At 34.5% G+C, this 27,864-nt stretch overlaps 1 protein-coding gene across 2 annotated transcripts in view; it reads left to right on the forward strand.

Moving 5' to 3' along the window:
- The window catches only part of PPP4R3B (protein phosphatase 4 regulatory subunit 3B), an 85,155-nt gene that overhangs the window by 50,726 nt on the left and 6,565 nt on the right, over positions 1-27,864 (forward strand). For both annotated transcript variants that reach the window (XM_007476808.3, XM_001375122.4), the window contains exons 6-13: positions 2,512-2,628; positions 4,663-4,779; positions 12,462-12,593; positions 13,170-13,272; positions 14,009-14,050; positions 22,522-22,680; positions 23,903-24,072; positions 26,842-26,981. In XM_007476808.3, coding sequence (XP_007476870.1) covers positions 2,512-2,628; positions 4,663-4,779; positions 12,462-12,593; positions 13,170-13,272; positions 14,009-14,050; positions 22,522-22,680; positions 23,903-24,072; positions 26,842-26,981 — 980 coding nt within the window. The remainder of the gene's footprint in view (positions 1-2,511; positions 2,629-4,662; positions 4,780-12,461; positions 12,594-13,169; positions 13,273-14,008; positions 14,051-22,521; positions 22,681-23,902; positions 24,073-26,841; positions 26,982-27,864) is intronic.

The following is a 27,864-nucleotide window of genomic DNA, read 5'->3' on the forward strand; positions in this document are numbered from 1 at the left end:
AGATATACTCCATCCCTTGTCATTCACTTATTATTCCTAGGTATTTTTAATATGTTCCAAAAATACAAATCCTGTTTTCAGAAGCCCTCTTATTAACCACTGTTTACTCTCAAATCTGCCATTTCTTCTGAAATCCTTGCCTTTTATTGGTGGCAATGATTTTTTAAAATACCATCTATTTTCCTAAAAGTCTTCACTTTCTTCCCTAGACATGAATGCTGCTGGATGGGTCTTAATTTGATTGAAAAGGAGCTGGGCCCAGAATTGAGCAGGTAGTGGTTATTTGGATGGGTTGTTTTTGGGAAAATAGGATGTGCTTTTAGTGATCCCAAACTGCTCATTGTCACAAAGGCCCATTTCTTTAACATATGTATTCTTCTAGTGATGTTTATAGTTAGACTTAATGAAACACCATAAAGTTTAGAACTGGATTTTACTTTTAAGGATTTCTTAATTCATTCCTTTTATTTCTTCCCTGAGAAGATTTAAGCTCCTAGAAGGTAGAAACTGTTTCATCTAGCTGCTGTCTCTAGCAGCTGAAAAACAAATCATGACATATAGCACATTTTTTAAATGCTTGATTGAACGAGGATGATGTAGAGACCCAGGGGTATGATATGATTTGCTTGTCTACACATATAGCATTTATTGGAGCCAAGATTCCATCCAATTTTCCTATATCTGAATAACCAAAATTTCAAGTGACATAAAAGATGACTGTCAGAATAAAAGCTTTTGTGCAAGAAGTGGCATAAATATTAGGTTGAAAAAGAAATAAATAAAAGGAAGTGGGCCAGTTCTTTAGTAGTGAGCATGAGACATGAAATGGATAACAAGAGTGGTATATTAGTATTACTAAGATATTAAAATAATCAGATAGTCTCTGGTATGTTGGGTATTTTATGGAAAGATATGGGGAAAAAATCACAGGATAAAAAGAATTGCAATCTCTATTGCTATCAGCAGTATCCATATGTATGAAATTACCGATCCACCAGCATGTTTTTAAGATGATTCATAATCTCAAGAGCATTTCCCAATACAAACAGTCTCATCATACAAACACTAGTCTTACAAACATCCTAGATGCACAGATAGTTACTCTTGTCTGTCTTTCTACTTTGTCTTAGAAGTGCAAAGATCCTTGCTGCTGCTTTGGGAGTATTTTGCAAAAATTTAAAGCTCTTAGATTTTCCATGATTTTGGAAGTGAGAAAGGAAAAAGCTTAATGTAGAGGATAGTCTGCCTGTGGGTTAGCTGTTTCTTCTCAACATTTTACTTTACACAGTAACTTTTACACACGTTTGTTATGCTGCCAGAAACTTAAATACATCTTCTTTTCAATATATAAAATCCCTTGGAAACATGTACTAAAACTTCATTTAAAACATCACTATTAAAGCAAATATTTCATTACTTTAATATTTTCTTTCTTCCATATACAGTACTTAATTTCATTCAGCTGTACTCAGGAAATCGATATTTTGATTAGCAGCAAAAGGAGAGGTTCAAGATAGGAGTTGAAATTAGAATGGCATATAGGTCCAAGATATTCTAAAACTTTGGGGAAGGGTACAAAGATAAAATTTGCCAATTTCAATTTTTTTTACTAGGACTAATCTTATATTCAAGAAAGTAGAAGGAAATTTTCTTTCCTTTTCTTCCTGTACACAGAATGATCTTTTTATTACCACAACCTAGATAGAAGTCTAGCACTAGGAAATTAAACTATGTTGAATTATATGCAGGTTTCCATATGCTATCCTGGCAATCTGTCCACTTTTTTATAACTTTTTTTCTAGGTAAAAAAGTTCTGGAGTTCTGAGCCTTAGGCTTCCAATTTACAAGTGAACTTTTGAATACAACTCATTCGTACATTGGGAACTGCCAATATTTTGTTCTTAAGAGTCCACAAACTCATGGAATTTGTCTACTCTAATGCCTATAGTAAATTGGAAACCAGCCTAAACAGTGAAATATTTATCTAGTAGTTTTTATTTTTAGGTATGCTTTTTAGTTATGTATTTATAGAATGTTACTACCCACAAAGATCTTAGTAATCACTTATTTTAAGCCCTTTTATTTTACAGATAAAGTAATTAAGCCCTTCAGAGGTTAAATAACTTGATCAAACTTAAATACCTATTAAATATTGGAGTAAATAAAGCCTCTAGCTTAGGTCTCCTGACTTTTAAGTATATGGCATTTTTACTCCACTAAGCCACAGTGCTATTTGCTTCACTTAATTGGAATCTTCAGAACCATCAAGTTTGCATTTATAGTGAGAGATCTTTTATAATGAAAAGATAATAGTTGCAGAGAAAGCTAGTTGATGATCCTTGTTCTCAATAACTATGATATCTGTAATTGGGTGCATTGTGTAAAACTGTAAAAGGGTTTCAGTTTTGGCCATAAATATTATATATACCAAGTTCACTCTACTGTAGCAGACCATATTCCAGTGATATTCAAGTTCATACGTACAACTTACTATGATTTCTCACATTACAGGTTAATTTTTTCAAGGAGTTCTGTGCATTTTCTCAAACATTACAACCTCAAAACAGGGATGCATTTTTCAAAACTTTGGCAAAATTGGGGATTCTTCCTGCTCTTGAAATTGTAATGGTAACTAATTTCTTTATCCTTTTGGAAGTTGTGTTATATTTGTTATATTGATGTGTTATAGATTTTAATAATGAAATTTATATCATAAATGCATTTTGTATATAAAGAGATATTTTTATACACTTAATATAATCACAGCTGTTCAGTTAATGTTGATAAAATATTAACAAATATGCAAGTTTTACAGTTTTGTTTTTTTATTAAAATTGTAACTTTTGGTTTGTGAGTGGCATTGATAGTGACAGGCAAGAAATGAAACATTGAGTAGTCTCCAGAGAAGCCATTCATACTTCCTTAATCGTTAAATAGTTTAGTGTTAGAAACATACAGTATCCAATATGGCTTTTGGAAGTATTCCCTCTTACAGACACCTAGGGAAGAGTACTCCATTAAGGAGGAGGATAAGATGTGTCCAGAATAAAAGATCATTTTTGGAAAGGTGTTAGAAGCATGACCTAGTAGTCAATAAGGAGAAATTTTATGCAATAGAGAAACTACTAATGTAAAACTGGCAAGTTCAGAAATTTTGATTATTTTTCTCCATGTTTAGATCATTGCTCTAGGAAAGTTCTTTGAAATCAGGAATTTAAAAAATTTTTATCTTTTCTTGCTTAATACAGTGCCTTACACCCAATAGATTCTTAGAATTTCTTGAGTTAATAAAAGAAAAAATTATTGGAGCTTTCATTTCACTGGTTTAGGGATCTCCTGGTGAGGAACTTCCTCTACCAATGAAGATTTACAGTCTTAGAGGTTGCCTGGAGCACCAAGAGGTTGATAAATGCCCATGTTCCTAAAGTCCATATTTATTTGCTGTGAGACTTGAATCCAAGTCTTTCTAATCCTGGGGCCAGTTCTCTGTACACTATATCAAACTCTGTTTCAAATGAATGAGTACATGATCTAATTAATTGAATGCTCTTTTTGCAGTAATAATGAAAAATAAAGAGCAGGAAATTTGTAGAAGTTTGGAGGTAGCAGGGAAGAGATGAACATTTATATATTTACATGGGACAACCAGGTAGCATGATGTATAAAGCATTGAGTCTGAGGGTAAGAAGACCTGAGTTCTAATCCAGCCTTAGACACTTACTGTTTGATCCTGAGCAAGTCACTTAACATTGTTTGCCTCAGTTTCCTCATTTGTAAAATGAGCTGGAGAAAAAACTAGCAAACCACTCCCATATGTTTGCCAATTGAAACCCCAAATGGAGTCATAAAGAATTGTTCACAACTGAACATTTGCATAGGTATCTGCTATATACCAGGCACTGTGCTGCGTGCTTTTATAAATATTATCCCTTTTAATCTTCACAACAACCATGGGAGGCAGGTGTTATTATGATCCCCATTTTACAATTGAGGAAACTGAGGTAAAGGATGATTAAGTTATTTGCCCAAGGTCACAAAACCAGTGTTTGATTCTGGATTTTAATCTTAGTTATTTCTGACCCCAACCCTAACACATTGTCCATTATGTTTTCAGGTACCTTGCTGGTAGGGTAAAAGGAATACACTATTCACATAAGCAGCTCTTGGTGGGGAAACTCATTTGTCAATGCAAATCTGCAGCTGTTCCGCAATCTATCATCTTAGAGATTTGTTTGAGGTCCCTGAAAGTTTTAGTGATTTTCCCTAGATTACAAAGCCAGTGTGTGCCAGAGCTGGCACTTGAACTCAAGTCTTCCTTATTCTGAGCCCTACTAAGTATCTTCTACACTATGCTGCCTTTCCAGAAGCTAATTATTAGAGGCTTTCAGCCATAAAGTCTTGGTGTTTGTGAAAAAAGGAAAAGAAAGGGACACAGAGGCAAAAAGTATATTTAGAATGACAGGGTGATAGGAGCAATAATTATTATCACTAATATAAAACTTTGTGTTTCCACGGGATTATTCTACAGTACAGTAGTTGGTCTTCCTCCATGCAAAGAACAGCATACAAACCACACAAGCCACATACATAGTAAATTTTATTGTTAGATTATGCTGTTTTATAAGGTGTAATTTAAGTGATCTAATTTTCCTTTTTTTTCAGGGAATGGACGATTTGCAGGTCAGGTCTGCTGCTACGGATATATTTTCTTATCTAGTAGAGTTTAGTCCATCCATGGTCCGAGAATTTGTTATGCAAGAAGCTCAGCAGAGTGATGATGTAAGTAATAATGCTCTAGTTAAATAATATTATCATAAGTCCGTGCATAAAAATTATGCTGAGAATAAGAATAGTCATAGTCTTAAGTATTTTGAAATAAAATAAGATTTCCATTAATACACTATTTGGACAATTCAGAGAAAGCAATCGTAATTGTAGTTTTTCATTTATCAAGAAAATAAATGGCAGTATTTTTTAGATGTAAGTAAATTATATTTGACATCTTAATGTCACTCTTAAGTATGAGTTTCAAAGAATAGCTACTAATCTAAATCCAGAACGTTTTATACCATGAGAAGATTTCTAGGCACTGGCCAATAAACATAACTAAATGGTTTCTGGTGGTTTATTCTACCTTTTTTTTTTTTTAACGAGAATGAAAATGATGGCATAATTGGCAATTCTTTTACCTCAATTTCTTTTTTTAAAATTTCAGTAAGGGAAAATTCTGTATTCACATTGCTTTTAAATAAAAAAGCAATAAATAAATGTAAGTCTGGAAGTGAAATCATGAAAACTTCATGTTTGCTTCTATTTTAAAACATTTTGTTATTAATTAGGCCATTAAAAAATATCTGTTCTCTTTCAAATAGCCTCTTTTGACCCTTATATTAATAGTAATTCTTTTTTTTTTTTTAAACCCTTACCTTCCGTCTTGGAGTCAATACTGTGTATTGGCTCCAAGGTAGAAGAGTGGTAAGGGCTGGGCAATGGGGGTCAAGTGACTTGCCCAGGGTCACACAGCTGGGAAGTGGTTGAAACCAGATTTGAACCTAGGACTTCCCGTCTCTAGGACTGGTTCTCAATCCACTGTGCTACCCAGCTGCCCCCTATTAATAGTAATTCTTGAAGGAAATGGCAGTTTATTGCTAGTTTTGTGGTGTTTAACTCATTATTATATTTACTTAGAGCATTTTTTTAAAGAGTTAGAAAATTGGCTTAGATATTTTCATAGGCTTTTTCTATAGCTACTTCTATTTTTTACATTTTAATTTATTGTTAGCTTGTAATATAAGAAGTACAAGTATTCATTCTGTGTTCTTGAAAGATATTTGTAGATTTTTTTTCTTCTCATAGTTTCTTTGATTCCAAGTTCATAACCTGCCTAAATGACTTCTATTTTGACTTAATATAATTTATTAGGAGTAACCTAGATTCACTAGGTTACACTAGTAGTGACCTAGTATATAATATGATTTATTTGACTAAAGATTCATCATAAGTTAAAATTTGCCTGTGTTTTGTCAATATTATCTATCTCTTTTTAAAAAAATCCTTACCTTCTGTCTTGGAATCAATACTATATATTGGTTCTAAGACAGAAGAGGGGTGAGGGCTAGGCAATAGGGGTTAAGTGACTTGCCCAGGGTCACATAGCTGGGAAATGTCTGAGGCCAGATTTGAACCTAGGACCTCCCATCTCTAGACCTGGCTCTCAATCCACTGAGCTACTCAGCTGCCCCCAGTATTATCTATCTCTGAACTTTTACTTAGAATCCTTTAAGTTTAATGATTTGATTTCTCTTTACCCTAGAGATCATATCTCCTTCATTACAGTTAAATAGCACTAAAGTTGTAGTACTGTTATCGGTTCTTTGCTTTAAACTATGGTAAGGATCATATATCAAGTTTTCTCACTTTCATTATCAGACAGTTAATTGGTTGTCAAGGTCCATTTTTGGCCTAAATTGTATAATTAAGGTTTAACTTATTTGTAATTTTTAATATATTCCTGTCCCTAAAAGTTAACAAGTTCAGTTAAATTTTTAATTATTTTAAAATATAAATCAAGGGCTATGTTTATATTAGAGTATAGTGATCCCTCACCTATCACAGTAATTACATTCCAGAGACCCCATGATAGGTGAATGCCGAGGTCAGGGTCCAGCCCCACTCACGACTCCAGGGTTCCCGACAGGTGGCAAACAATCAGCCAAAATAAAATAAAATAAATAACAAATGGAAGACAGCTTAATCATTATGGCCATGGGACTGCTTTGCACCTAACAGCTGCTCTGACATTCCCAGGCTTGATTTTCTTTTCCTCCCTCCCCCTCCACCCCCCACGTCTCCCATAGCCAATGCACGATTCCACTGGGTATCACATGTGTTCTTGATTCGAACCCATTTCCATGTTGTTGGTATTTGCATTAGAGTGCTCATTTAGAGTCTCTCCTCAGTCTTATCCCCTCCAACCCTGTAGTCAAGCAGTTGCTTTTCATCGGTGTTTTTACTCCCACAGTTTGTCCTCTGCTTGTGGATAGTGTTTTTTAGATCCCTGCAGATTGTTCAGGGACATTGCATTGACACTAATGGAGAAGCCCATTACGTTCAATTGTACCACAGTGTATCAGTCTCTGTGTACAATATTTTCCTGGTTCTGCTCCTTTCGCTCTGCATCACTTCCTGGAGGTTGTTCCAGTCTCCATGGAATTCCTCCACTTTATTATTCCTTTTAGCACAATAGTATTCCATCACCAACATATACCACAATTTGCTCAGCCATTCCCCAATTGATGGGCATCCCCTCGTTTTCCAATTTTTGTCCACCACAAAGAGCGCAGCTATGAATATTCTTGTACAAGTCTTTTTCCTTATTATCTCTTTGGGGTGATTTTGATTTTTATACCCATTTTTTTGGCATGCAGATTGCATTACCTGACACATGTTCAAAGAGAGATAATTGGAAAAGTGATACATTAACTTTTAACAAATCACTTGATTAACATTCTGTATTTTTGTGTTGTGATTACAGACAGAATATAAGATAAATGATTTCATCACAGGTGGCTTATTAGGGAGTTTGACTTACTGATTTGTGTAATTGAGTCACTGAGGCATATTGAAGCTTAGTGTAACTGTACTGTACATATTGTATGGGCCTCTATGATTGATTTGTGTGCTAGCTTCATGAGAAAGTTTTGGGCTTGGCCTGTAGCTGCGGTTTTGCTAGGAATTATGTACCTAAGTAAAAGTTAACCCATGCTAGTCTTTTTGGGATTGGGTTTCAGGGTCTGATCTTTTGGTGATGTTTTGGAGAATTAGGGTACAGCTGTTTTACTCTTGCATTATTTCTTTTGAGACTAGGGGAAATAATAATCATGCCAATTCATAGATAAGGGGCATTGATGAAAGAGGTCATGTAAAGGGGATAGAGTAGGCAGTCACATCTCGCCAAGGACTACTCTGTGGTCTCCCCAGCTACCACATGTGTCTCTGTCAAGGCATCGTGGTCTGATGGCCCCCAGCAGATGAAAATCTAAAAAGTAGTGGTATTAGATTTATTTTATTACTCTGTGATGGTAAGCATCTTCCTCTGAAGCTTAGATTCACGGCCAGAAGCCTTAGAAGGTATAGAACACTTGGGTGCTATAGGGCTTGAAATAAATTCAAACTTTTATAAAAACTTCACAAAAACATAACACCGCAGAGCAACAGTATGTACAGCAATCAGATGTTGATGTGAAGTAGATAAGGAGAGATGCTGAACATATGGGCATACTGTGGGAGAGCAAACAAACCAATTCTACAGTTGCTGAGCCAGTCAGAACACAGTGCTTGCCTTTCATTCCATCAGCCAATAATGTGTGTGTACAATCTCATGTTGGCAAACTTGCATAAGTAGTAATGGTGTACTGCATTTCCATTGTGTGCAGTATGATATTCATCTGCAAAATCCTGCAATATATCAAAAACTCTGCAATACAGAATTAGATTTTTTTTTAAACCCTGTGATACAGTAAAGCTGTAATTAGTGAACCACAATATAGGGAGGGATGACACTAGCATGTTTTTTTGTTTTGTTTTGTTTTGTTTTGTTTTGTTTTAGTAAAGCAAAAAAAAAAAAGGAAAGTACTCATAACTAATGAATCTTCTAGGGCAATACTTTGGGCAAAAGTACCCTTTGTGAATAAATGACCACCATTCAACTTTTTCTCTTCTAGCATCGTGCACATAAAGTAACACTATACAGTTTGGTAGTGGAGTACAAGGTATGGCAGGTTCTCCCAAAGTTGAAATTTTGGCTATGAACTTTTTGATGGATCTAGACTCTTAACTGAAGGCTATCCTAGCTAAATTTAGAATAGCTAACATGTTGGCCACCAAGGAATGATTTTTTTTTCTTTTAGTCTAAATAACTCAGTTATAATGGAATTGGCATCTGCATTAATCTGAGGAAATCGCAGATCCTTAAAGTAATATCTCCTGCTTGTATTATTCCCACTGCCTATGCCTTATTTTGTGGCCAGAGTATCCTAGTAGCTTCCTAATAAATATTCATTGTTCCAGTCTCATGCCATGTACTATTCCCTGATTAATAATTTCTCCCCCTCTCAAAAATGCCATTGGTACTTTGTTACTTATAAAATAAAATCTAATTTTAACCTTGTATTCGAAGTATTCTTTAGTTTGAATGTAATCTGCCTTTCCCAATTTACCCTCAACTCATTAAAAATAGCAAGTCACTTAACTACTTTTGCATCCTAATGTAATGATCCAATGCACTTTAACATGTAGTCTTCCAGGCTTATCAAATTGATCTTCAAATGTGCCGTGTATGTTCCTTAGTTATTTTTTCTTATGTTGTGCCTCCTTTCTTCCTATGTGTTTTAAGACCATTTCTTTCTTTTACATTGTCTGCTTTTGGTTTTCTTCCTCTTCCTTTGTCTTTCTTAAATCCTCACTTTTTCCCCCTTCATTTCCCATTTCCCTTTTCTGGAGGCTAAACAGGTGGCTTTCATGTTAAGACTTGGGCCAAAGAAATCATTAGACTGTGAATTTTTTTACTAGATTAATAATCTTTTAATTTTAAGAATAATACCTTATCACTATCCTAAGTATTTCTACTGAGTTCTAAAACCTAAGAAAACAAATAAGTTAAAGTAAATGGGGTTTTTTGGAGGGGTACAAATAAAATTCATTTGCATAAAATGTTACACAAATAAAATTTTCTCTTACTAGCCATTTATAATTTTAAGTGGGACTTGATCCCAATCTAGTATTTTCTGAAGAATTTTTTAGTCTTGTTTGCAAAGATTGGATAAAAATAATAGGAGCCCCAATAGAACAAAGTTGATTATGATCCATATTTAATCTACCAAAAAAATTTTTAATAATGTGTGAAATGTTGTAACACTCACATTATATAGAAAACTTATTTACTTAGGTTTTAATTTCATGTGTTCATCAATATATCTCCAGTAAAATCTGTGCCAATCATACCAAAATGAACACCAAGATAACAAACATTTATTAAGTGCCCTTTGTGGGCTAGGCCTTAAGCACTGAGGATATAAATAAAAACAAAAGACAGTCCTCTGTGCTCAAGAAACTCAGTCTAATGAGGCAGACAAAATACAAACAAGATATAGATAGATAGATAGATAGATAGATAGATAGATAGATAGATAGATAGATAGATAGATAGATAGATAGATAGAGTAAATGTGAGATAATCTCAGAAAAGGCACTAAGCTTAAAGAGAACTAAGAAATGCTTCTTGTAGAAGGTGGACTTTAACTGAAACTTGAAGGAATTAAGGAGATGGAGGCAGAGATGAAGGAGAGAACTTGGGGGACAGACAGCCAGTGAAAATGCTTAGAAATAGACAATGGAATGTCTTATTCAAGGAATAGCATGAAGTTCAGTATCACTGAATTGCAGAATTCCATGGAGAAGGAGCATAAGGGGTTCAAATATTGGAAACATCAAGGGACCAAGTTGGGACAAACATTAAAAGCCAATCAGGATTTCGTATTTGAATACTGGAAGGAACAAGGAGCCACAGGAGTTTTTCAAAAAGAGTAGTGATATATGGTCACATACAGCTGAGCAGAGTATGGACTGAACTAAGAAGAAACTTGAGTCAAAGACCAACCAGCAAGCTTTTGCAATATTCTAAGCAAGACAGAGTTCATAGAGGTGGAAAGTAAATTATAAGACTGGAATAATAGGAAGGGGATAGGTTAGACTTTAAAAGCTAACTAGGAATTCATATTTGTTCCATATTTCCTGGAGGAAATAAAGAGACTCTAGATTTTATCAAATAAGGGGTAAGTTGGGGAGGGGAAGAGACTTGTTCAGACTTGTACTTTTTGGAAGATCCATTTGACAGCTAAGTGGAGAACAGACTGAACTAGGGAGAGAGAAATCAGGGGAATTGATTAGAAGGCTATTATAATAGTCTAGACATGGACTAATGAAAGTCTACACTCAAGTAGTAGCAATGTCAGAGGAAAGAGGCTTATACTAGAAATAGAAGATAGAAATGACAGAACTCAACAGCTGAATGGATTGAGGGGAGGTATAAAGAGAGTGAGGAGACAAAGATGACATCTAGGTTGTCTGAACTAAGATATTGGTAGTAACTTTGTTAGGTTGAAGTTAGGATAAAGAGAGGTTTTAGGGAGAAAGATTACAATTTTGGAAATGTTGTGTTTGAGATGTCCACCATACATCTAATTCAAGATGCCCAATAAATCTGGAGATAAGAGAGAAGATCAGAGCTAGATGCATTTCTCTGAGAATTATCTGCATAGAGATGATAATTTAACCCATGGTGGCTACTGAGATCATCATAGAAGATGGCCTAGGACAGAGCATGCCCACAGTTAAATTGACTGAGACTTGAATAGAATAGAAAGTCCATCAGGAGAAACTGAGATGGATTGATCAGGCAGATAGGAGGAGAACCAAGAGAAGCCATGTAAAGAACCTAATGAAAAGTATCCAGGAGAAGGGTGTGATTAACAGTGTCAAAGTCTAATAGACAAATTGGGAAAGACAAAGACTGAGAAACATTAAATTGAGCAAATAAGAAGTCATAGGTAACTTTAGAGAAAACAGTTTTGGTTACATGATAAAGTTAAACTTCAAAGCTACAGAGAATAAGAAAAAAGAAGTGGAGACACTGATTGCAGGTAGCATTTTCAAGGATGCTTAGCCAAGAAAAAGAGTTATAAAATGCTAGCTAATAGATAGATGTGTTGAGTGTGGCTTTTTAAGGATGAGGGAGATGTAGAACTTTTGTAGGTAGTAGAAAAGCTGCTAGGAGGTAGGGAAAGATTGAATATAAAGAAAGAGAATAATAGAGGGAGCAGTTTTCTGAAGAAGATGGGATGGAATGAAATCACTAGGTAATACAAAAGCAATAAATATTAATGTGAACCATGGAAGGAGCTATCTTTTTTTGCCCTCCAGGACAAGGGTAGTACTTTATCCCTAGTACTTTACACAGGTACATAGCATGAGACTGAAAGAATCTATATTTGGGGATTATACAGTTTGTGATAATACAATTTAGTGTACTAAATTCATAAGAATAAAATCCAGTATGAGAATGTTAGCACCTTCAGGAAACAAAAATTTGGGGTAAAAGATTTTGTGGTTTGCTTCAGAGTATGTTGTAAGCTGTGATTTGTTCTTGTGGTATCTTTCCTTTGAGTAGGTTAGAGGGTTGGATTGTTTTGTTGGGGGCGGGGGGGAGAGGGAGATTTGTGTTTGCACCAGAGTCTGAAGAAGTAGAAAGAAAATACTTCTCTATTATTTCATAGATACCTGACTTCATTCTGGTTGGTTTTTATTTTTTAGTAGTGTTTAAAATATCTATATGCATAAAGATATAGATTTAGATATTACATGTTTATTAAAACAAAGTCTAATTGAAACATGTTTTCTTTCAGGATATCCTTCTCATTAATGTAGTAATTGAACAAATGATCTGTGATACTGACCCTGAACTAGGAGGAGCTGTTCAATTAATGGGACTCCTTCGTACTTTAATTGATCCAGAAAACATGCTGGCTACAGCTAATGTAAGACAATATCAAGGAGTAAAAAGAATTTTTATTGTCTGATGTAGTTTTGCCTTAGAAATAGCACACAGCACTTTCTTGAGAATAATGTGTATGTCTGAGTACATATAGTTTGGCATTTCAAGATTCTCATTTGATGATTGTTAAAGTTAAAATCTAGGGCTATAATTTGTAAAAATTTAAGATACTGATTTCTAAATTGCCCTTTCCATAAGTATACTACCTGTTAGTTTTTTCCTTCCTTGGTTTTTTATTCTATAAAACCAGATTCCAAATATATGTGAAAAATGCATTTAGTTATTTTAGTATTGTAACTTGTTAGGTATTACTTATTCTTAGATTATAAAATCAACATATATAAAGAACTTTGTAGAATTTGTATTATAAATTATTTCTGGCAGTTTTCATCTTAAGATGCATTAAGATTTTTAGTTTTTATATAACAAGATGCTTTAAATATATATATCATGGTATTTTGGATAGTAGTACAAGCTAACATATGACATGCATTAATTCTTAAAGCTGCTTATAAATTATGGTGGTAATAAATTTTCACCTTGTTCTTTTCTGTTATAGAAAACTGAAAAAAGCGAATTTCTAAATTTCTTCTATAATCATTGTATGCATGTTCTCACAGCACCACTTTTGGCTAATACTTCAGAAGACAAATGTGAAAAAGGTGAGAGAGAGAGAGACCACTGCTTTTGATTTACTTGCTAAAGATGAAAAAAACAACATGACTATAAACTATGTCTCTGACACTGAGTTTACTTTGTTCTTTATGTGCCAAATAGATTGATTTGAATGGCTCCTAAATGTGTCTGTTGAATAATATGTTAAGTAGAGTTGTTTAGGAACAGTTTTGAGAAAAGACTAATGCGCCAGGAGAACTCCTAACATACCAGAGTTTCTGGAATTCTATGATTTTATAATTGAAAACGACCCTTGAAACCATCTAAGAGTTCAACTTCTACTTCAATAAGAATTCCTCTACATTATATATATAAAATTATCAAACTGTGCTTGAAGACCTGTAATGAGAAGGAACCCCCTGCCCTCTTAGACAACCCATTCCATTCCTGGATAACTTGGTATTAAAATGTTTTTCCTTATTATTAAACTTAAATTTTCCCCTTTTTTGCACAGTTCACCCTATGTTCCTAATAATATTCTCTAAAACTGGGGGGATGAGGGGAGCCTCATCAAGTTAATCAGCCAGATAGAGGGTTTAGAATATTTTTAGTTTAATTTAGAGAGAATAAAAAAAGCATAAAACTTCCATCAAATTTCTGCATAAATTCTAGAATGTTTTTGTAACTTAGTTCCTATTTTAATTATTATATTAATTTCTACTTGAAATTGTGTAGAGAACTTCTTTATTTTGACTAAAGTATTCTGACTTATTTTTTCATCAGATGAAATAGTTGGCTCTAACAAAAGTAACACAATTTGCCCTGGTAAGTGTGAAGTTTATTTTTTTAAAACAAATTCAAAGCAACATGCTTGTGTACAACATTTATATTAAATTGTTGGGTCTTTTTTCTGCATTTAAAGTAAGGTTTGGAAATAGATTGAATTTTTTCTTTTGCTACCAAGAATTAAAATTTCTGTTCCTTCTGTCAAAAAGAGGCAAATGCAATGGAGATTTCAGCTATCTTTGCTTTTTGTGATTTTTATACTTAATTTATGTTGTTTTCTTGTGAAAGTGGTTTGTCTGGTTTTTTAAATTATATTATTGTTATTTTGAAATCCTACGTGTATACCTGCTTTTCTTAGGGACCTAAAACCACTTTTTGCCCTTTTTTCCATAACTTATTAGGTATTCTACACCTATGTAAAACAGGACTCTTTTTACTTAGAATAAGCAAAAAAAAACAGTACAAATTATGTCAATATACTACTAGTACTTATTCCTCAACAAGACTATTCCCATATAACTGATTCTATAACTTCAGACCAATCAGTCATCTTTAACAGGAAGAATTTTCCAATATTTGGGCAGAGAGGGCAATAATATCTACTTTTGTGCCCTTCTGATTTGGACTGAGCATGACATTTAATTAACATATTTATATATCTTATTGGAGTAGGATGTTATCTTAATAAGATTTACTGATGGACAATTTTGTAGATAGTGTGTTCTGTTGATATTGTCTCATATAAAACAGATTGAGCATGAGATAAGATAGAATTAATGTTATAAAATGTTATTAATGGCCCAAAAAACCATTTTGTTATCACTAAAAACTTAATGTGAATTATAGAAATATGTATTGCATGAAAACATTGGTATAAGCTATATTCAACTATTTACTCCCTCAGGACAGGTGGGGAGGGTAAGAATGTGAATCACAAGATATCAGAAAAGTTTTCAAAATTTGTTTCTATATGTAATTGAAAAACCATAAAAGAAAGTATTTTCTTAATCCACAATGTGAATCAAGTAATGTAAGGAAATATGCTTCACTATTAAAAAAAATAAAACAACAAACTTATGTATGTCCTGAGAGATAGAAAGGATATATGAATAACTGTTAGTAATTAATCATTCCATTAATTTGCAGTCAAAGTTAGCTAAGCAGGTGAAATTATTTTAAGTACTTTTCATGAGAAAAGATACACAACACTTCAATCAAATAATCAATCATAAGTTTCAGTGTTCATAGCTTTTTCATCTATTGTCTTATTTGCACAAAATGAAATTGTTCCCAAATCAACAGAATGTTTTCAATATAAATTCATTGTTTTTCTTTAGATGGTCCTACCTAATGGATGGTATTATACCTTAATTTTTCTATTCATGTTTGTATAATTTAGTTTTAGTGTCAGTGTGAAGAATGGCAAAAAAGCAGGCCAAAAAGGAAGATTGAGGCCAAGGATTTTATAAGGGTTAACAGGGAACCATGTTCATTCAGTGGCAGGGAGGGGAATGTGACCAGACCTACACTTTAGAAAATCATTTTTGCAAGGTATATGGCAGATGGATTGGGATGGGGAAAGATTTGAAATAGGAAGAAAGCTGGACTAGGATTGTGACTGAGCACTAAGGAAGGTGACATGTGAAGGCCAAAAATGACATGATTTGGCAGCTGCTTGTTATGTGGGGTAAAGGGAAAGTGCTGAATTAAACATAGCTTGAAGGTTATGAGCTTTAGTAGTGACTAAAAAGTTGTTGGTATCCTTGATAAGTATGGAAGTTATAGAAGAAGGATGGGTTTAAGAATAAAGAATGTAATGAGATCTGCAGTGTAGCTTCAACCCATCCATGCCTTGCTCATCTAAATGACTGTCTCATTAAAGCAAAAGATGGGCAGAACTGTTAACCAGTCACTATCCTGGATTGCAGTGCCTGCCCTCCCATGGACACCTATTGAAGCCTCTGGTGATCTGGCAAGGGAATTTTCCCAATGGCACCTGCACAGCTGTTGAGGGAGCCTGTATATCTGTTAGGTTATAACTTCCCTGAGGGGCCAACTCTCAACATACATGGGAAGAGATTGAAATGTTGTATGACCACTAGTGAAAGGTAAGTGTAGTTGTATTGGAAATATGCAGCCCATTTCCATGCTGCACTTATCACATATCCCTTGGGATCATTCCAGGGCCCCAACTTTGGAGACCACTGCTGTAGAATATAGTTCAGTGTTGTAGATGACTTAACTCATTAAAGGTAGCTTATTTGGAGTATCCTTTTACTTATCTTGGGTGTCAACTCCCTTTTTGCCATTTTTGTTCTATAATTAAAAATCTTCTTTGTAGGATCATCTTTGAGCTTTAGCATTCTTGACACAATTCTTAAAGGACTAATACCATGTTTTTGTATTCATCCTCACTTATTAATCTTTATTATTTATTTTCTGTCTACATCCTTTAAAAATTAAGTTGAGGGGGGGCAGCTGGGTAGCTCAGTGGATTGAGAACCAGGCCTAGAGACGGGAGGTCCTAGGTTCAAATCTGGCCTCAGACACTTCCTAGCTGTGTGACCCTGGGCAAGTCACTTGACCCCCATTGCCTAGCCCTTACCACTCTTCTGCCTTGGAGCCAATACACAGTATTGACTCCAAGACGGAAGGTATGGGTTTAAAAAAAAAAAATTAAGTTGATGAGTTCCTTCAGTCAATTTCCCTTCTCATCTTTAGAGTTTTTCTCTCTTAGTTATCAAAATTTCCTTTTTGAGAGGCTACTTCCTCTGAAGAGTTTTAGACCATAGCCTCCTAACTGTCCTTTCTCTGAACTTTTTTATAATTTTTGATCTTATATAGGATGCCTTTCAGACTATGCCTGGATGGAGTGATCATTTGCTCCCAAGGTTTCTATCATCTATCTTCCCCCTCCCCTCTTAGTGAAAATCCAGTTCAGCATAGCTTTCCTTTTGGTAATTTATTTATCAAGAATGAAATTATCATGAAGACAGGCCAGTAAATAATTTGCTTTTCTATTTTAGGCAGAAAGAAAGATCTAAAAGATGTCATCTTATACTTATGTGCCAGGTTTGTGTCCCAAGATACTTGAAGAACATGGTACCCAGAGGAAGCCCTAGCTAGTTTTTAAATAATACAGAACATAATCAAACAAAGCTTGATGATTACTTTCAGAAGTGTTCAAAGCTTGACTGTACCCTAAGTTCCCATAGAAATCCACGAGATATTTCTCACATATCAACCCAAATTCAAGCCCTCATTCTTTCTCACTTGGACTGTTGCAATAACCTCCTAGTTGGTCTTGCTTCAAATGTCTTCCCATTATAGGCTATCATCTACAGCCATTAGTGATTTTCCTAAAGCACACAATATTTGAGTACATCTGTTCTCTCTACTTCACCTCTGTGATAAATTCTGTGGATTCCCTCTCTGCTCATCAGGCATAAACTCCTATGCTGTTTGAAACTTTTCACAATATGTCCTCATCCTAACTTTCCATCCTTGCTATACACATTATTTCTTCTACTGCTTCCTCTTTAGTTAGTATACTGACCATCATGGCATTCCTCAGACCTGATGCTCCATTTCTCATTTCTGTGCCTTTATACTTATTACTTCTTATATATGCAAAATGAATGTTTTCCCACTATACCTTTGCCTTTTGGAACTGCTGATTTCCTTCTGCAAAATTTAAATTAATATCCAATGACTCCATAAAAGATTTATTAGTAATCACTTGAAGTAGAAAAAATAAAAGAACAAAGCACAAAACTTAAGTATGACCACTTGAGTAAACTTCTCCTGCCTGGCCACCACAGCCCCATTCCCAGGAGAAGAAAGCCTGAGGGCGGAGCTACAAAAGTTATTATCTTCCCTACATTATTTACATAATATAGATACCTAAATGGGATTCTGGGAGATCAAGTCCCTGGGGAGAAATCCTAATTATACACTTCATTATTTAGCAGAAGCACCACCATCAGCATGAGGCCTTTCCTAGTCCCCTCAACTGCTAATATTTCCCCCAGATACTACCTTGTTTCTGCCCTGTGTGTGTTTTCCTTATACCTATATTCATGTAAATAATGTTTTCTCATTAAGATGTATGGTCCATGAGGGCAAAGACTATGTTGCTTTCATCTTTGTATCATCAGCACCTAGCACAGTACCTGGCATGTTGTAGATAGTTTAGATAAATAGAGCAGTAATGGTGAAGCTTTTAGAGGTGGAATGCCAGGCCCCACTACCACCTATTGGGAACACCCTGCCCTCCCTTATCCCACACAGGGGAGGGAGGAAGTTCTCCTATTGGGCTGCTGGATGGAAGGGTGAGTGAAGTGAGAAATGCCCTCAGTGCATGTAGAGAAGGGGAGGGGAGGGGAGTGGCCCAATTGCTCTGCTCCTCTCCAGCTCTGCCGCCTGTGAGCCTCCCACATCATCCCCTCTGTGCTCCCCTTGGGCTACTAGGCAGAGGGGCAGGGGATGTGAAAAGATGTTGTCAGATGTGGTGGAGCAGGGGGAGGGGAGCAGCTCTGCCTGAGCCCCTCTGCCTTTCTAGTAATGAACTTTGGGAGCAAGAGTGGCCAAGTGCTCACAGAGAGTGCTCTGTGTGCCATCTTTGACTCCCGGGCCATCAGTTCGCCATCACTAGTCTAGAGTGCCGAACCTGAATTTTTATAACATTTTTCTTTTTCTTTTCTTTTTTTTTTAACTGTCAAAGACTGAGCCACCACACTTGAATCTTAACATCACAGTTTCAGGTGTGTTATAGAGGATGTAGAAATGACACTAAAGAAGAGGTTTCCTAGCATCTTGGGAGGAGGGTCCCTGTAGGAGACTTATAGAAAGATATGAACAAGAGTGCTATTTGGAAAAATTGTGAGCTAAATCACTAAGGAAAATGCTGACATGGATGAAATCACAGATCCATTTGAGCAAAAGTTATTATGTAGTACTACATTGTAGTATCATGCCAATACAAAATAATCAAGAATTCAGTAATAAACTGTTACCCTATGCAGCCTCATCTTCTTAGAGCAAAACTTTCAGAAAAGGTTTTCTTCATTTATTTCCTTGTGTTTCCTATTGTTTACCAAGTTTAATGTTGTTGTTATAGCAGTTATACTTGGATTAAAAAAAAAAAGATTCTTCATAACTTGGGAAAAAAATGTACTCTTCTGATTTTACTTCCCTTGGACTAAATGCCTGGACATAGCTATTGTGACAACCTTTAAATGAATATGTTTTGGATGTTTTTTTGAGCCCCAATAAATAATGTTTGAAAGTTTCCCCTTGCTACTTTACTGATACCTTATGTCATTCCTTGGGCAGTTTAATTTCAGACACTAGTGCTCTGCTAAAATTATTTTCTCTTAGGTTACCATTGATATTCAAACTATTTATTCTCATGATCTTTTCTCAGTCTCCATCCATTTTGGCCTCTCTGCTTTTAACACTGTCAATACTCTTCCCTTGGTATCTGAGATAGTGCTCTTTTGGTTATTCTTTCTGCCTGTGTGCCTCCTCTCCTGAGTCATTATCCTACTACTGCTTACTGCATGTAGGCATCTATTGTTAGAACTGTCACATTAACTTTTTGTGACCCTATTTGGGGTTTTCTTGGCAAAGATACTTGAGTGGTTTATCCTCAATCTCTCCAGCTTATTTTACAGATGCAAATAGGGTTACGTGAATTGCCCAGGTTCACACAGGTAGGCTTTTTTCTGAGCCCTCTTCTGTAACTATATATCTCTCAGTAAGGGCTGCACACCTTGTAGAACCTCCATTTTGTAAAAGAATCTAAGCTGACCTTTACTTTCCTTCTGGCCCTCTTCCTGGCCTCCAGATTTCAAAACCACACCTTAAGTTTCTTCCTTCCCACCTCCTTTTGCAGCTCTTTTTTGTGTGTTGTCTTCCCTTCTTGGAATGTAAGCTCCTTGAGGGCAGGAACTATCTTTTTGCTTGTATTTGTATTCCTGGTACTTGGTACAGTTCCTGACCTAAATAATAAGTGCTTAATGTTTTCTTCCTCCTTTTTTCCTTTCTTTACTTTTACCTTTCTTCCTTCTTTTTTTCTTTTTTATCTCTCCTTCCCTCCCTTCCTTCCTTATTCCTTCTTTCTTCAACAACCATGAAGATTGATGTGGAGTGCTTAGAACTTGGTCAGATACAAAGACACCAAAGTCATCCACGGCATCTTGGGCCATCATAGGTCATCTTGACTTTTGTCTTGGCACTTGACTTGGATGACTCTGGAAAAGAGAGTGAGGTGAGGCTGACCACTTTGTGCAACTCCTCACTAAAATCCAATTCATTTGCAAGTCAAGATATTACCACATGATGTCAGTCCTTTTTGACAATGTAGGAAAAACAGCATAGGACATTCCTAGAGAACAGAAAAAAATATATGCTTGGGGCTTTCCAGACATAGTGTAGACCTGAAAAGGCAGTTTCATTTTGGGTACCAGGGCGAAAAACCTTTTGAATCTTACTTATTTTACCTTCCTTCATATATACTCAGAGTGGTCTGCTAGTTGTTCTCTTATCTCTTAACTTTTGTGTTAGCACAGATGGTCCTACATCTGGAATGTACTTCCTACCATTGCCTCTCAGAATCCCAGCTTGCTTTCAAGGCACAGTTCAGATGCTACCTCATATGCATGACATTTCCTGGTCTCTGAAGTTACTATTCTGATGAAATTAAATTCTTTAAAACTTTGTATATACTCCATGTTTTCTATGCTACTTTTACTCTACTGGTAACTTATAATTCCATCCTTGCCCTAATCCCACACTTCCTAGGTCAGCTTTGCTCCCATTTCACTTCCTATTTGCTTGTATTTGTATTCATAGCATATATAGAAAGAACATGATTGCTTTATCTTTAAAGATAATGTTATATGCTTTATATTTACTTAACACTACATATTGTATCCCTCAGCAGATTTATAGAATCATAGGTTTAGAGCTAGAAGGGACCTTTCAGGTCATCCAGTTCTATCTTACAGGTGAGGAAACTGAGGCCCAGAGAAGTTATGATTTGATTACAGTTCATGCAAACAGTAAATGTCTTAAGACTAACCCACATCTTCCAGACTCATAAACCCTAATGTTCCGTCCACTATACCATAAATGTCTTGGGGATAGGGATTGCTTTATTAGCACAATGCCTTGAATATAATATAATAGGTGTTTAATGTATGTTTGAATAAAAAAGAATTAAAGATGTGGAAGAAGGGGCAGCTAGGAGATTCAGTGAATAGAGAGTCAGACCTGGAGATAGGAGTGCCTGAGTTCAAATCTAATCTTTTAAAGTAGAAAAAGACTTGCATGGGGAAAAAAATTCTGTCAGGTTTAGTGACCAGTATTAATGAGTAAATTTAATTCCTTGTGATATATATGGGTTCCTAAAATGTTGCTGTCATAGTATAGCTTAAAATCAATAATTTCTCTATCTATATGCATATGTCAGTATGTCAAGCAGTAAGTCAGTTAATGTGTAAACCAGTGGATATAGAAAAAAGGTCAGTCCATTTAAATAGACTTCAGTAATGTATGGCTTGATTTCTTAAATTAGATATGTGTTGATATTTTATTAAATACATTATTTAATTTATATTTTATTGAAATGTCCTTATTTTGAAAGTGCTTTTGAGGGTAATAATTCTAATATGGTTTCTTATGTGAGGAATTTATGAGTTTCAGGTAGAATTTGACGGCTTTCATTATGCCCATCAACAGATTAGCCATGTATGAATTCCAGACCTTCTCTCAAGTCATAAATGTGATTTCTAAGCACTATCAATTTTTTAAGTATTTTTCTGTGTTATTTTTCCTTTTTCTAAAATACAGTTTGTTCATTGGAATTATTTTTAAATGTTATAGTTTTAAAAATCTGGATCATCATAGAAAATTGATTTTTAAAAATAAGATTGAGCAAATCAATAAATGTTTTCATTTCTTTACCTAGCTATAGAATGTTAGATCTAGAGAAATAATTTAGCCCAGCTTCCTCAATTCTTCCATGCGAGGAAACTGAGTCCCTGAAGAGTGGAATCATTTTTCCAAATTCACATTACTAACTAGTGGCCTAGTTAGCTAGACTTGTTAGCACAATGCTCCTTCCATATTACCACATCAGTATTTATTTTTAAACAAAGAGGATATGTTTGACTATGAAATTTGCAACTATAGGTATCTAGAAACATCAGTATGTTTCATTGGAGTTTTTATTATTTCTAATATAAAAATGGAAACAGCCAAAGGCATAAATAACATTTCTAGAGTGTATCTGCTGACAAAATTTCTGGTATAGTCAAAAAAAACGGACATTAGTTTGAGTGCTATAGAAATATGGACTGTTAATAATAATGGCAATAGCAATACCATAATCTCTTTAATTGGTATAAAATTGAACATTGTCCTCAAAGTAGGTTGTATGAATTTACATTGGTGGATGAGAAGAATTTTCCTATTTCTGTGTCTAATTCATCTTCTTTTTTTAATAGATAACTATCAAACAGCACAGCTACTTGCCTTAATTTTGGAACTACTCACATTTTGTGTGGAACACCATACATATCACATAAAAAATTATATAATGAACAAAGATTTGCTAAGACGTGTCCTGGTCTTAATGAATTCAAAACATACATTCCTGGCATTATGTAAGTAATGATTCAAATAGAACTTCTCTAAGATGATTTGGGGCCAATTTTTTTAGTTAAGAAAATAGCATTTATTCACTCATTTGAATTAATACTCTATACATTAGAAAGCCAAAACTTCAAAAAACAATTTGATGGTGGAAAAGATATGGCATATCCTGTAATGGTTTCCTTGTATATTTCTGAGAAATAAGTTTTAACTAGTTTTAATATTCTTATGAGAGGGCATTGTGATAAACATCTCACTCCCAGTTTTTGCTTTCGTCCTCTTTATCAATTTACTCACTTATTTTGGAGCTTGAGCCTTTAAAATTTTTTGTAACTTAGTTCATTCATATTTTGAACTGTATTAAGAAGTCAGTGGGTAAAGCACTAAATAGTAATTGTTAAATCTAGAGTCACTTATTGTTCCCAACATTAGCTCTGATTAAACCATTTAGTTGCCTTATATCTGTTATTACTTCACCTTCAAAAGAGAAATAAAAGGCCTATTTGCTAATCCCCTAAACGGTGTTATGATGTCTACTACTTTTTGCCATTTAATTTAGGGGTTCTATAATTTGCATTTTAGTTGAATACATTTTCATTTTAAGTTCAAGATTCCCTAGTTCTATCAAGTGGTACAAAATAAATAAGTTATTTTTTCTTGTGTTATAATTCATTCGGAATTATTATATTATGTTTTAAAATGAGGAGGAGACAAGAGTATAGTACTTAATCCTAGAAGGGTTGGATTGAAGGGAAAGGAGTGAATGTGGATAAGACTTTTCCTTTTCTTTCCTTTCCTCTCCTCATTCCATTCTCCCCAGGTTAAAAATTTCTACACAAGTAGGGATGAGGTAGTGAGATAAAGGTTTCCTGTAGATACAATTTCACTATGGAATGACCTCTTCGAAAGTCTTGTTTTATGAAAACTAATTGGAAAATGCCTGAAAAACACATTAAACAGCTCTTTGGAGACAGGTAGTATATAAAAAATGGAATTAGTAAAATAAATAAAAATAAGAAATAATAATTATGTAGTTTGTAACAACAGGAGCTTATTTTGTTTTTTTGTTTTGGTTTGTTTTGTTTTGCTAGACTGGAGAAGATATAGGTATGGTCAATTACTTTCAAGCTTCAAAAATGTGAAATAAAAGCCAACTGCACTTAAAAACTTTTTAACTGTGGTTCTTTTAATGTCAGATAAGAACATCACCTTATCTTAAATTATTTTTAATAGGTGCTCTTCGTTTCATGAGGAGGATAATTGGTCTTAAAGATGAATTTTACAACCGTTATATCACCAAGGGAAATCTTTTTGAGCCAGTTATAAATGCCCTTCTGGATAATGGAACTCGATACAACCTGCTGAACTCAGCGGTCATTGAGTTGTTTGAATTCATAAGAGTGGTAAGTTGAAATAATATTGAAGAGTCCGTAGTATTTTTTCAAATGAAGTTATTAATATCTTAAATTACACCACTTACTCTTTTGTAGAATACATATCAATAAAAGTAAATTCCTTATAGTCCCCATTTTCTTACCATTTGTTTTTTATTTATTCTGTGTCTGGATTTCTATTTCCAATAAACTAAATTTTCCCAAAGAGCATTTTTCTTTATCCATTTACCTTTTGTTGTCAATAACTTTTCCCCTTTTTGGCTAAATAATACCATCATATTTATTAAAATAATAAACATCATAGAAACACTACTTAAGTAAGAAATATCATAAAAACATGGAATTTATTAACATTATTATAATGTAAATTAAATAAATGAATTCAGTTAAATGTTATTCTGCTTAGATCTGACATTTTCTTTCTTTTTTTTTTAAACCCTTACCTTCTGTCTTAGATATACCTCGTATTGATTCTAAGACAGAAGAGTGGTATAGGCTAGGCAATGGGAGTCAAGTGACTTGCCCAGGTTCACACAGCTAGGAAGTGTCTGAGACCAGATTTGAACCTAGGACCTCCCGTCTCTAAGCCTCTCAATCCACTGAGCCACCCAGCTGCCTCCCTGACATATTTCATATTGTCATTCCCTTTTGAATTTCATATATGTCCAGTTAAACTGTCTTCTGAAAACAAACTTGAACTATACTTTTTGAAATTAGTGATAATGATAGTTTTATACCAAAAGCAAATAGAAAGTTTCATCAGCAACCCATTCCTACCTAATATTTAGGACACTAAAGATGCACTGCATAATTGTGAAAAAAAAAAGCATAGCAGAGAATTGAATCAAAATGGAAAAGAAAACAATTACTTCAATCCCTTTATTTTATAGACAGCAGAATTGAGGCCCAGAAAGTTTCATTGACTCGTCCAATGTTATGTAGTTGTCTAGTGGCAGAAATTGAACTAGAAAGATTCCCTGTTCAAACTCTGGACACATACTAACACCAGGTAAGGATTATTATAGAGAAGATGTCTCAGTGGAAAGAGTGTCAGCAGCAGTGATGAACTGACAGACTAGCCTCTGAAGAGAGACTTTTCCCCTCTACAAACACACACCAACTCAGTGTGCTAGATAGTTGAGAGGTAGGGGACAGATTGTTATAAGTGGATGATTCCATTTTAAGCTCTTTTGTTTTAGAAACTATTGACTTCTGTCTCTCCTGGGGTTGTAGATATTATTTAGATGAACTCATGTTTAATATATTTAAAAACCCAGAAGGCTATAAACTTGGAAACCTTTTCTTCTTGAATATATACAGTTAGGTGTCATAGTAGATAGAGTACTTAACTTGGAGTCTAGAAGAATTAAGTTGAAATCTGGCATCAGGCACTTCCTAGATGTATGACGCTTGGTACTATGACACAAGGTACTTGACCTCTTTCAGCCTTAGTTTCCTTTTCTGCAAAATGGGAATAATAATGGCATCTGCCTTACAGGGCTGTGAGGATCAATTGAGAATAACATCTGTATAGTAATTTATTAGTCTTATATACTCACTATATTGATACTGATGGTGATGCTCTCCTACAATGATAGGACCACCAAGTGTTAATAGGGCGTGAGTTTTTTTCCAGTGCTCAGTAAAATTTGTTCTGCTTCATTTATACTCCCTTGCTAGATGCCCCTGAGACAAAAGACATGTATCTTTAAAATAACTGAAGTTAAATGAAGAGTCTTTGGAGAGAGGAGTTGGTCTTTCAGGAAACTGAAGTTAGGACCTTAATAAACTGAGGAAATTTGCTAAATAGCAGCAGAATGCTTTTCTGCCACTGATGCTTTCTACTTTTGTAAAGTTTTTTGAGCCTCAGTTTATTCATCTATAAAATAGGTTAGATGATCTCTCAGGACCTTTTCAGCTCTAGTGCAAACCTTTTTTTTTTTTAATTTGAGCAAGCAAAATAATATTGAATTGAGTTTTTCCCTTTTACAAAGGATTACAAAAAAATTACAAAATCATGTCCTTTTTCAATTATGAAAAGGAATTTGAACATTGTTTAGAAGTTTTTGTGTTTAATGAAAACCCATGTAGGATATAAACCTAAAGACCTTTTGTTCTTAAATACAGGATTGATGATACTGTAATTTAACCACTTTGTTTTGGGACTTCCAATTTTTCTCATTTGCATTTTCTGATTCAGATGCCAGAGGAAACTTTTCTTAAAACTAAAGATCCTTAATTTAACCAACTTCCTGGAGTTTCTTTTTTGAGAAATGGAATATGTATTTCTTGACACATCATAATGACTACAGTCTAGGACCATATCTCAATAAAAAAAAATAGGAGAACCCTTTGCTCCCATAAATTGGGGGTGGTCAGTTTGGTTCATTCAAAATATAAAATGGAATTCAAAAGGAGTTGTTACTAGAAATAGTTACTCTGCAAAGACTACACTATTAGAGAACTCTAGAACCAATTTCTGGAGTGGAATTCTAGGTACATTGTTCATCAATCCTATGTCATGTAAATTATAAGGTATCTGCTTATTTTTTATGTAAACATGACCTATTTCCAAAACAGTGAAATGGAAGCTCATTGAAAGTTTTCTACAGGATCTTTGCATATGTTAAAAAAAAAATACATAGGGCATTTTTTAGAAGGTGATTTTTTTTTTAAACTTGGGGGCAACTTTATAGTGATAAACATTTTTATTTTTCTGAAAAATACTGTGAGATGAGAAAAATTATGTGGAATGTAAATTTTTTTGTGCTTATACAGGAAGATATCAAGTCTCTTACTGCACATATAGTTGAAAATTTTTATAAGGCCCTTGAATCAATTGAATATGTTCAGACATTCAAAGGATTGAAGACAAAATATGAACAAGAAAAAGACAGACAAAATCAGAAACTGAACAGGTATTGTTTGTGTTTTGAAATTCAAGCCTATAATAAATTCAGCTTCCCAAAGTGATCCATATTTTGTGATATTACAAGCATATACTACATCCCATCATTATTTGATTCTGTGAAAGCATAACTTCAGTTAAAGGGTACTATAAGAAAAAGTTTATATAAATGGGAAGTATGTTCTTAGCCAAGGCAGGGGATAGGAGCAGTCTGGGGCAATTAAGTAGAAGAGTGAGATTAGAAAGAGTAAGTGAGCCAGGAATCTACAGGTCTACATTGCACTGACAGAGATCCTGAATTGAACACAAAGTCAGGTAGCATCAAGTCATAGGAGAAGACATGATGAAGCTTACAACTGAATCTAGGAGTGTTTTGCTGCTTAACAGAGGCATTGGAGATAACAATAGCAGGTGAACAAGAGGGCAAGAGTTTATAGGGAATAGATCATTTGGCTGGTGTCTACTAGTTGAAAGGACTACAAAGAGAGAGTTGCAATGTTTAAGCTGGAAGTTAGTTATGACAACTTTTGTTAGTAAAACTTTCTGATTTTTGTGGGTTAGGGCAACTATGTGGAGATAGAATCTTTCTAGAGTTTTTTTTCTCTTTCACACTTAGTAAAATAACAATACAATAGGAGTATTAATATTCTTTTTTTCTTCTGTAATAGAAGATAAAATGGATGGCTTTGTTTTAAACCCCCTCATGTTTTTAACTTAGAATAGATTTTTGTGGGTTCTTAAGATACCCTAAAACATTTCCAGACTGACCTATTTGTATTCTCATCATTCGGTTATGATTTATTCTGTGCAAAATCTATTCCTCCCGGTTCCACATCTATAATTTTTTACATTTTAAAAACTGGTCACAGAACTTGAGTCACCCATGATATATT

Source organism: Monodelphis domestica, chromosome 1 (assembly GCF_027887165.1).
Source record: "Monodelphis domestica isolate mMonDom1 chromosome 1, mMonDom1.pri, whole genome shotgun sequence".
NCBI classification, from domain to species: Eukaryota; Metazoa; Chordata; class Mammalia; order Didelphimorphia; family Didelphidae; genus Monodelphis; species Monodelphis domestica.